The 10,987-nt window shown below is 47.3% G+C and overlaps 1 protein-coding gene across 1 annotated transcript; it reads right to left on the bottom strand.

The window, feature by feature from the left end:
* Positions 1-2,376: 2,376 nt before the first annotated feature.
* LOC147975552 (uncharacterized) lies at positions 2,377-4,803 on the bottom strand. The gene is made up of 4 exons (XM_087520479.1): positions 4,149-4,803; positions 3,627-3,737; positions 3,051-3,142; positions 2,377-2,952 (listed from the first exon to the last, which is right to left on the bottom strand). The coding sequence occupies exons 1-4, from the start codon at positions 4,801-4,803 to the stop codon at positions 2,377-2,379; spliced, it is 1,434 nt and encodes a 477-aa protein (XP_087376605.1).
* Between the last annotated feature and the right edge of the window lie 6,184 nt (positions 4,804-10,987).

Here is a 10,987-nt window from a genome sequence, read left to right as displayed (position 1 = left end):
CTGGGTATGATCTAAGTGATCCGTCCCTTGATGAGCCTCTCTCTCTAGATGAGCCGATCCTGGCTACGGTGGTGGCTAGCCCTATGTATAGAGGCCCGGGTCATCTTCCCAAATATTAGGCGGGAAGAGATCCCACAACGGCCAATTCGAAGGGGACAACGAGTACAAGTTATCCTGACAAAAGGTGGTCTTCGCCTGCCAAAGGCTCCGGTGGTGACGCTGTCGTGGGCTCCGTGGTGACCTCCGTCTTGTCGTCCTGCTGGTCTTGGTCTCGTTGCACCGATATGGAAACCTTTGCCTAACGCCTTGGGACTCCGCACCTACGCCTGCCTCTTTAGCATCGAAGAGGAAACTGGCATCCTGCGCCCGCTGGTGCCTGCCTGGCCTTGGTCGTCATGGCTCACGTCATGAGAACCTTACGAGGTGCCCCTTGCCTCGATCTCTCCGCTCCTTGCGAGCCAGCCTAGCGAGGCTGCCCCTGAGGAGGTCTTGTGTCGTCCGTCTCGCGAGGCTTGGCCCCTCGCGAGGGTCTTGAGTGTTGGTTGTTGAAGTTGGGTCGTACCAGGCCGCGGGTGGAGCCACGCCCTGAGCCGCAGGCAGGCAAGTCTAGTTACCCCTGTTCCCAGGACGCCGACACCTTCCGCCTTTATTTTGCTTTGCGTCCATAACTAACATGTGAGCACATTTCCATAAGTGTCTATAGACAAGTCCAATTTCTGTGCTTCTTATATCACCGATACTCTTACTTTGAAAAGGCTATAACTAAACCCTATGGGCTTGCAAGTGTGTGCGGGAGCTCGCGGGCGTGAGATTGCACTGACCTAGAGTGATTGGGAGATGGAGCTACAACAAGCTCTAATGGCGGTGGTCAATACTGCTCGGTGACAAGGTAACAAAGGGCACGAGAGACAAGGAGGGGGCCTAGGAGGAAGAAGGGCTCACCTTTATCACACTGGCTTGGTCGATAGGCTCAGGGAGGTCCAGGAGCAAGGCCATGCTCGTCAACAACGGCAGCCGGAGAAGGCACTCATGAGTAGATGTTCTAGGGGACATGAGGATACCTGGGATGTGCCAAGAGATTCTAGGGGTCATGTCAAAGCTTTAGAACCCGAGGGAATCTGCCGGTGTCCAAGACTAGAGGAGATCGGACAGCGATGGCACAACAACGGAGCCGGGGAAGACTAGAAAGGATCCGTCACTACGGCGCGTGTGGGTCCAATTATTCCATGGGAAGATTAAGCAGAGAGAGGTGAAGCTCGCGAACATGATTTCGACGCTCGGAGTTGTCGTTGGTCGTGCGTGCGGGAGTTAATTCTGACGAGGCGACAACGACATGACTGACGCTTTTGGCGTTCTATGGTGCGCGAGAGAGAGGGAGAGAGAAGATGGATGAAGAGCAAATTTGACGAACTAGATAGAAGAGGTGCAAATTTGAGCACATGAAAATTTTAGAGGTATAAATACCAACAATGTGTAAGGATCCTGCTACCTCCATGAACGAGATCTAGGTTTGAATTTGGTTTAGCTGTCCTCCCAACCACGCCCACACAGCAATTCAAATTACAAATCACGCACACACGCTCGAGCCAGGCCGAAGCCTCCCGTTCCTTCCTGTCCTTTACTGATGATGATGGGAAGTATTTAAACCCTCTCTACCGTTACACCCGCTTAGCGGGCCCAGTCTGGGCTTGCAAGCCACTGGAGAACCCTCTTGTTACGGATGGGCCAGCCTGCCGGCCCATGACTTGAGTTGCTCGCTTCCCGCGTCTCTTCTCGATCAGCATCATCTTCAGTGTTGACGATCGGGCTGCTGACATCCCCTCGTTCTTGAAACCCGGCTTGGCCCCAAGTCGGCGCTCGCGGAAATAACTGGCGCAAAGCATCCTTGTCTTCCCAAGTTGGCTCAGTTTGCGGATCACCACTCCATTCCACCAAGATCTGGGCAATGGATCGATTGTTCTTGCGTCACATGCGTTGTTGTAGTACTCGGATAGGGACTCGCAGTGCATGTTCAGGTGCGGGAAGTACTTTCTGAACCGTGTACTTTGGAGAAATAAACTGCTTCAATTGTGAAACATGGAACACGGGGTGTACCTTGCTGTCTTGAGGAAGATCCAGGCGATATGCCACTTCACCAATACGTTCCAACACTTGAAATGGCCCAAAGTAACGAAAGGATAACTTCTGGTTAGTCCTAGAAGCCACAGATTGTTGCACATATGGTTGGAGTTTCAGAAAGACCATATCACCAGCAGCAAACACTCGGTCAGTTCTTTTCTTATTAGCTTGTATCTTCATTCTCTGCTGAGTTCATAGCAAGTGTTTCCTGACAGAAGCTTGCACCACAGCCCTGGAATCGAGCCACTGCTGGACATCCTATGGAGCTATAGTGTCTTGAGCTGGAACACCAAAGTACCGAGGTTCTTGGCCATACAGAACTGCAAATGGAGATCTCCCCAAAGAGGAGTGCCAATTTGTATTGTACCAAAATTCACAAAGAGACAACCACTTGCTCCATTTCTTGGGGTGAGCATAAATAAAGCACCTGAGAAAACATTCAATTTGTTGGTTCACTCTCTCAGTTTGACCATCTGTTTCTGGGTGGTAGGCAGTGCTCATATTAAGAGTTACACCAGTCCTTTTTGTGAGGGTTTGCCAGAACTGACTGGTAAATACATGATCTCTATCTGACACAAAAAACAGGGGCATGCCATGCAATTTGTAGATGTTATCCAGGAAAAGTTCAGCAATCTTAGGGGCATTGTAAGGATGTTTGACTGGAATAAAGTGGCCATACTTAGTGAACTTATCAATGACCACCATTATGTAATCAAAATGATCAGAAGGAGGAAGGCCAGATATAAAATCCATGGTAACTGTTTCCCAGGCTTTGCTTGGAACAGGTAAAGGAGATAACAACCCAGGATAGTTGATTCTCCCATGCTTAGCTTTCTGGCAGGTTACACAAGATTGCACAAACTCCTTAATAAGAGCTTTCATTCCATACCATTTGAACAGGGCATGAGTTCTTCTGTAAGTCACAGGAAAACCAGAATGCCCACCAACTGGAGTAGCATGAAAAGCATTGCAAATCTTAGCTTGCAGTTGTACATCATTGCCAATCCATATGCAGTTTTTGTACCTGATTAATCCATTAACCAAGGTATAGGAAGGTTTGGATGTTGGGTCCACAGCCAATTGTTGCAACAACTCTTGAGCTTTAGGATCTTGTTGATAGCTGTCCACAATTTCCTGTAACTAAGAGGGCTGAGAAGAAGAGATGGACATGACTTGAGAGGGAGGATGAGGTCTCTTGGATAAAGCATCTACAGCAGAGTTATCTGTGCCCTTTTTGTACCAGATCTTACAATTGAGACCAAGGAGTTTGGTGAACACTTTCTGCTGCCAGGGTGTATGCAACCTTTGATCAGATAAATGAGTCAGGCTTTTCTGATATGTTTTGATCACAAACTCTTGAAACTGCAAATAGGGCCTCCACTGTTCCACTGCCAGAAGAATAGCTAGATATTCTTTTTCATAAACAGATAATCCTCTGTTCTTTGGACCTAAGGCTCTATTGACAAATGCAAGAGGATGCCCTTTTTGCATAAGTACTGCTCCTATACCAGTATCACAAGCATCAGTCTCTAGTACAAATGGCAAGGAGAAATCAGGGAGGGCCGGGACAAGTGCTTGTACTAGAGCTTCCTTGAGAGTGACAAAAGCAGTTTCAGCAGCTGGGGTCCACACAAACAATGTGCCTTTCCTTAATAGTTCAGCCAAGGGTTTACTAATCACACCATAGTTTCTAATGAATTTCCTGTAGTAGCTAGTGAGGCCCCAAAAAAACCCTAATCTCTTTTACATTGGCAGGAGTGGGCCAGTTTTGAACTACTAGAATTTTAGAAGGATCAATAGAACCCCTTTGTCACTGATGACATGACCCAAATAAGCAATTTACTGCTGTGCAAAGGAACACTTGCTCAACTTGACTTCCCACTGCTTTTCTTGCAAGGTGCTGAGGACCTTTTCCACATGCAACAGATGTTCCTTCAAGGTTTTACTGAAAATCAGGATATCATCAAAAAATAACAAAACAAATTCCCTGAGTGCAGGTAGACCAGAATTCATAGTAGCTTGGAATGTACCAGGAGCTTCAGACAGTCCAAAACCCATGACCAAGAACTCATAATGACCTTCATGAGTTTGAAATGCAGTTTTAAACTCTTCACCAGGGGCCATTCTGATTTGGTGGTAGCATGCCCTTAAGTCCAGTTTAGTAAACCAGGAAGCACCATGCAATTCATCCAGTAACTCATCTATCACAGGTATAGGATATTTTCCCTTCACTGTTATAGCATTCAAATGCCTATAGTCCACTACCATGCGCCAAGTGCCATCCTTCTTCTTGACCATCAACACAGGAGAGGAAAAGGGGCTACGACTTAGTCTGACCATACCATCTTTCAGTAACTCTTTTACTTGTTTTTCCATCTCTGTTTTCAAGTGGGGAGCCACTCTATAAGGTCTAACAGCCACTGGTGTAGCACCCGGTATAAGTGGTATAGTATGGTCATACTGCCTCCTAGGTGGTAGTCCTTTTGGATCGTCAAATACAGAAGAAATTTTTTCCAACAGTGCTTGTACTTCAGGAATGTGAGAACTGGTTTCTTTGTTTTCTGTGTCAGCCAATTCCACACTCATAACTGTAAAAGTGCAGTCATCAGGTAGTACACCTTGTAATGTGACCCAGTTTCCTTGAGACTGGAATGAAAACCATTTTTGATCCCAATCTATCACCATTGGACTACGGTTTGCTAGCCAATGAAGTCCCAAAATTCCATCATAGTTGCCTAACTGAAGAAATCTGAAGTCTGATTTGAATTCATTATTTTGACAAGACCAACTACATTGCTTCACTATCTGGGAGCATGTAACGCCCGGATAATCAAGCTACAGTAATCCCATGCCAACGATGCCACATCACCTCTGTCACTATAGTTAATCTTGGGTTAGTTCAAAACCGATTCAAATTCAAATTTAAAATAAAGTTAAATTACAAAAGTTTACAAAATTTAAAACAAAAATGTTCGGAGTGTGCTAAGTAATGCCTAGGTATTTAAGAGGTAGGTGCCACACTTTTTCAGGATGCTTAAATATTTTAAAGAGAATTACAACGGATAGGAAAATAAATAAAAGAAAACAAAAAATAGAAAATATAAATAAAAAGTAAAAGAAACCGAAAAGAGAAAAAGCCTTCCCCACTGGGCCACGGCCCAGCAGGCCACCAGGCCGCCTAGCCGGCTCAACCGGCCACTCCCCCCCATTCCTCCTTATCCCCTCACCCACTGAAACCCTAACCGACACTCCCACTTTCCCCCACTCGCTCACTCCCTCTCCCCCCCCCCCACCACTCTCGATCCCATCTGGATCGGGGTGGGGAACAGACCACGCCGCCGCTGCCGATTCCTATCGCCGGAGCAACCCCAACGTCGTGCCGCCTCCCCACCGGCCTCCCTCCTCCACCTCGGCGCCGCGCCCGTCGCCGGACCGCCTCCCCGTGACCGTCGCCGTCTTCCTCGACCTCCTCCTCGTGCCCCATTACCATGCTCCCTACACCTGCGGTGAGGCTCGGTCTCCACCCCCTCTCTCCCGCACCTCACGCCCCGCTCCGGACACCGCCTTGCCACGCCGCTCGTGCCGCCCTCCGTGGCCACGCTGCTTGCCGTCCCGCGCTGCCGGCCGCGCCTGGCCGATCCTGCCGTTGCTCCTCCGCCGCACCGCTCCGCCTCGCGCACACCGCGGCTACGCCGCTCGTGGCCACCCACGCACGCACCGCGCCACCGCCCTGTTTCCCCTCCCCCCCACTAGGTCGCGCGCGCCCGCGCCGCGGCTCGCACATCACGCCACCCCGCCGCGAGAAGTGCGCGCCCGCACGCGTCTGGGACTGGCGCCCGCAGCGCATCGTTCCGCGACACTCCGCACCCCTGCTGCTCCTTCCCCTGCGCCGCTCCCTCGCCCCACGACGAAACGTGCCCCGCAACCCCTCCTTCGGGCTCGCCCGAGCCATGGCGTCTGCCCGCTCGCCGCCGGCGACGCTGTGGTCCTCCTCCGTCCAAGCCGCCAACAACCTGCATCCCGCTGGCCGCCTCTGTCCGGCCCCCGCGCGCGCGTATGCTGCTGCGCTGTTGCCGCACATGCTCGCCTCTGGCCTCGCTTTGTCTCGCCTCCGGCCGGCGCTTGGCCGCACCCCCGCGCCGCTCGCGCAAAGCCCCGCCGCGCCCGGCCTCTGCTTTTGCTCTCTGGCCGCGTGGCCGCCGTCTCTCCGCGTTGGCCACCGCTTCCCCTCACCCGACAGCGCCCTCGTCGTGGCCTCGTTCCTGACCGGCACCCCCTATCGTCCTGGGCAAGTGCCCAAACAGGCTGGGCATCAGCGCCCGCTAGCACCCGCCCCGCAGTGGCCCTCTGGGCCACTGACTAGGGGGGCCCATGCCCCTAAAACGAAAACAAAATTTAAAAAATAATTAAAAATGATTAATAAATATTAATTAAAATTAAAAATTAATTATACTAATTAATCCTGATTAGATTAACCTAACCACTAATTAAACTAATTGACCATGTTTAATTAACCTCTAATTAAACAACTAATGACATGTGGGCCCCACAGTAGTTGACCCAGTCAACTGCATAGTTGACTGCTGACGTCAGCATGATGTCATGCTGACGTCATCATTTACTATCCTGGATAATGTTGATATAAATAATTAAATTCCAAAAATTAATAAAAACTTTAGAAAATCATATTAAATAAACCGTAGCTCGGATCGAAAAACTTTGTACTTGAAAGTTGCTCAGAACGACGAGACGAATCCGAATACGCAGCCCGTTCGTCTGCCACACATCCCTAGCATAGCGAACACGCCATTTTCCTCCTCCGGTTCATCTATCCAAAACGCGAAACACCTGGGATATTTTCCCGGATGTTTCCCCCCCTTCACCGGTATCACCTCATACCGCGTTAGGGCATCTGAGGGAGTCCTGGATTAGGGGATCTCCGGACAGCCGGACTATATCCTTTGGCCAGACTGTTGGACTATGAAGATACGAGATTGAAGACTTTGTCCCGTGTCTGGATGGGACTCTACTTGGCGTGGAAGGCAAGCTAGGCAATACGGATATGTATATCTCCTCCTTTGTAACTAACCTTGTGTAACCCTAGCCCCCTCCGGTGTCTATATAAACCGGAGGGTTTTAGTCCATAGAACAACAGACAATCATACCATAGGCTAGCTTCTAGAGTTTAGCCTCTTTGATCTCATGGTAGATCAACTCTTGTAATACTCATATCATCAAGAACAATCAAGTAGGACGTAGGGTATTACCTCCATCAAGAGGGCCCGAACATGGGTAAACATCGTGTCCCCTGCCTCCTGTTACCATCCGCCTTAGACGCACAGTTCGGGACCCCCTACCCAAGATCCGCCGGTTTTGACACCGACATTGGTGCTTTCATTAGAGTTCCACTGTGTCGTCACCATAATGCTTGATGGCTCCTTCGATCATGATGAGGACATGGCTACCACAGTTACACCCATATCCCCTGTTGTTTTACCTCTTGGAACAGTTGCTAGAGCTCAGATACGCCAATTAAATTATCAGGTACTTTCATTTCTTGGTAATGTTTCTAGTGTTCATGAGAATATGATGCTGCCTAACTTAGATACATTTGTGTTGCTTGCAATTGAAGGGCCTAGCACAGACAAGAAGGATGAACATTGGAGCATGGTCAAGCACGGAGATGAAGGTGCGTGCAAAGAGAACAAGAACGGAGGTTCAAGTGGAGATTTCCGGACTTTGAAGCCACCATGATGACATACAAGAAGATGGACGAAATATACAAGATGGCCTTTCATAAATTTCCTCCATAGCTTATTATTGGTGTTGCGCCACCTTATTTTGGGCCAGGCCCATGTAATCTATTTTTAGAGTCCATATTATAGGGGAAAGGACTTAGGAGGTGTTTTAGTCCCACCTTGCCAAGGGTGGACAAAATCCCCTCTCTTTTCCCTATATATATAGCCCTTAAGGCTTCGTTTAGACTGGGGTTTTATTTAGTTAAAAGTTAGCCATCGCTGCAACTTCGTGTACTTCGTTTGTGTCCAACGACCAGACCAAGACCGCTTATGAAACCCCACTTTTATCAATACTTCATCCATACTCGCAATATTCAGATTGCTTAATCATATTCTTGCTTGTTCTTCGATTGCTTGCAGGAATAGACCTTCGTGGTCAGGTTGATCGTGCTCCAGCGTGGTCAATAACCTCCCGGAGTTGGTTTAGTGATTGCTAAGGCGCAACGTCGTGCATGTTTGTAGTCGGATCGTCAAAGTCGTCTCCACCAAATCGATAGTTATCATCTCATCGAAAGATCGGGACCCTCACCTCTATTAAGGAGTATCAAGCAACGTGCAATCTTTTTTTTCAATTGTCAACCAAGCAACGTGGCAAAAACTAAGGTGGACTCTCTCTCTATTTTTTTTAATAAGTCCAACAGCATGACGCTTGAATCCAAACAATTTGCACCTCCCTCTTTTTCACCTTTACCCAAATCACGTTGGATGCTAGTGGTTGGACGTCCCAGATATGTGGATCACCACTTGCCCTTTTTCTTAATCTTTCCTTATGCTCTCTCTCCAAAACAACCAACAGATCAGCTCTTTCCAAACAAAAGACACGATCAGCACTTCCTCCCTTTTTTTTCTAACTCTCTTCCTTCATTTCTTCAATTTCTTGTCTCCCGGTTTACCACAAAAAAGGACCAAGTCCAAAACAAAAACGAATCAGAACTTCTTTTTTTTCAAGGAAACGTCCAACCAACCAAAAGTTGTGCTTTTTTTCAACCTGCCGTATGAACTGATGTGCCAAACTTGTGCATGAGATGTCCCTCCGAATATTTTGTACGTACCTTCTCTCTCTCCTGCTTTTTTTTACATGATGAGCCAAATCTCCAGCCTGTATGGTAGGATCCAAACGATTTGCACTTTCCTTACCAAGCGAACGTGATTATGTGCTCTTTTATTTCTTGCCAAATTCAAAAACGTGACAAATATCTCAAAGGATAGCCACGAATCTAGCTTTCCAAATCAGCAACATCCTAGTGCTGATTTAAAGGGAAACTAGTACGGATCTGTACCCCATTTTTTTTGGACGCTCAAACTTTCCTTATTGATTTTTCTCAAAGATCCAAACGAAATATTGGTCCTTCCTTTTTTTATGCGGCTGATCCAAGTTGCCTTTCAAGGAGGATTTGGTCTGATCTATTTTCCCGAGAGTTGATTCGAAATAAAAGAATATCCAAACTTTCCAACAAACTCTTTCTCTTTCCGTTCTGAATAGATCTGCACGTCCTCCTTTTTTTGCTCTATTTTTTTGTTGCGATCTCCAAGGATCAGGTGACGTGATGGTTAGTACTTTTCTTGAGAGCACAACTTTCCAAACGCCCTTGTACTCCCTTTGGACCTTCCTCACGTGACACAACTCCCTTTTATTTCCAAGATCCAAGCTCCAGCGCAAGTGCCCTTTCCTTCTTTTTTTTGCCTCATGGATCAAACAAATCTGGACTGCTTTTATCTCTTGGTCTCGTTCTCCAAAAGCACCTACGGGATCAAACTTGCCTAAAAAGATCCCTTTTTTGCTTGAAACTTTTCTCAATTGTTTCTCTCCTCGAGATGAATGATGCTCTAAGACGGCGATGAACGCCAGCAGCGGATGAATGGTGGTGATAGCAACAACGGTGGTGAAGAAAATTAGTGGCAAAGAAACATCACAATGAAGTGGATGATGGTGTGAGCGGACGCGGCGTGAAAAAAATGTGACTAGAACTCGAAACTCTAAAAGACTAGACACTAAAACCAGCGACTCGACACACGATGTAACTGAAAATTCAACAAAACAAAACCTAAGTGGCAATGGCGCAAAGGCTCAGACTGTCTGGGATATGATGAACTAATCTAACTTTTTTTGTGGCTTTTTCTTGGACTATAGGTATGAAGAACTTATGCAATCTAACTATGAAAAACTGGAAAATCTCACCGAGTAACCTGAAAACTGATACCACTTAATAGAGGTGAGGGTCCCGATCTTTCGATGAGATGATAACTATCGATTTGGTGGAGACGACTTTGACGATCCGACTACAAACGTGCACGACGTTGCGCCTTAGCAATCGCTAAACCAACTCCGGGAGGTTATTGACCACGCTGGAGCACGATCAACCTGACCACGAAGGTCTATTCCTGCAAGCAATCGAAGAACAAGCAAGAATATGATTAAGCAATCTGAATATTGCGAGTATGGATGAAGTATTGATAAAAGTGGGGTTTCATAAGCGGTCTTGGTCTGGTCGTTGGACACAAACGAAGTACACGAAGTTGCAGCGATGGCTAACTTTTAACTAAATAAAACCCCAGTCTAAACGAAGCCTTAAGGGCTATATATATAGGGAAAAGAGAGGGGATTTTGTCCACCCTTGGCAAGGTGGGACTAAAACACCTCCTAAGTCCTTTCCCCTATAATATGGACTCTAAAAATAGATTACATGGGCCTGGCCCAAAATAAGGTGGTGCAACACCAATAATAAGCTATGGAGGAAATTTATGAAAGGCCATCTTGTATATTTCGTCCATCTTCTTGTATGTCATCATGGTGGCTTCAAAGTCCAGAAATCTCCACTTGAACCTCCGTTCTTGTTCTCTTTGCACGCACCTTCATCTCCATGCTTGACCATGCTCCAATGTTCATCCTTCTTGTCTGTGCTAGGCCCTTCAATTGCAAGCAACACAAATGTATCTAAGTTAGGCAGCATCATATTCTCATGAACACTAGAAACATTACCAAGAAATGAAAGTACCTGATAATTTAATTGGCATGTCTGAGCTCTAGCAACTGTTCCAAGAGGTAAAACAACAGGGGATATGGGTGTAAC

This window comes from Triticum urartu, chromosome 4A (genome assembly GCF_056163025.1).
Source record: "Triticum urartu cultivar PI428250 chromosome 4A, HENAU_Tu73, whole genome shotgun sequence".
Taxonomy (NCBI): domain Eukaryota; kingdom Viridiplantae; phylum Streptophyta; class Magnoliopsida; order Poales; family Poaceae; genus Triticum; species Triticum urartu.
Note: the sequence above shows the minus strand (reverse complement) of the source record. Positions and strands in the feature narration are given on the sequence as shown.

Bases quoted from the DNA above. Each gene is read 5' to 3' on its own strand.
- LOC147975552 (XM_087520479.1), bottom strand. From the start codon at position 4,803: ATGGTGATAGATTGGGATCAAAAATGGTTTTCATTCCAGTCTCAAGGA. The intron at 3,143-3,626 runs GTATAGGAGCAG...TGGATTAATCAG, and splicing joins GACTGATGCTTGTGATACTG to GTACAAAAACTGCATATGGA. The intron at 2,953-3,050 runs GTTTTCCTGTGA...GTAACCTGCCAG, and splicing joins TCCAGTTGGTGGGCATTCTG to AAAGCTAAGCATGGGAGAAT.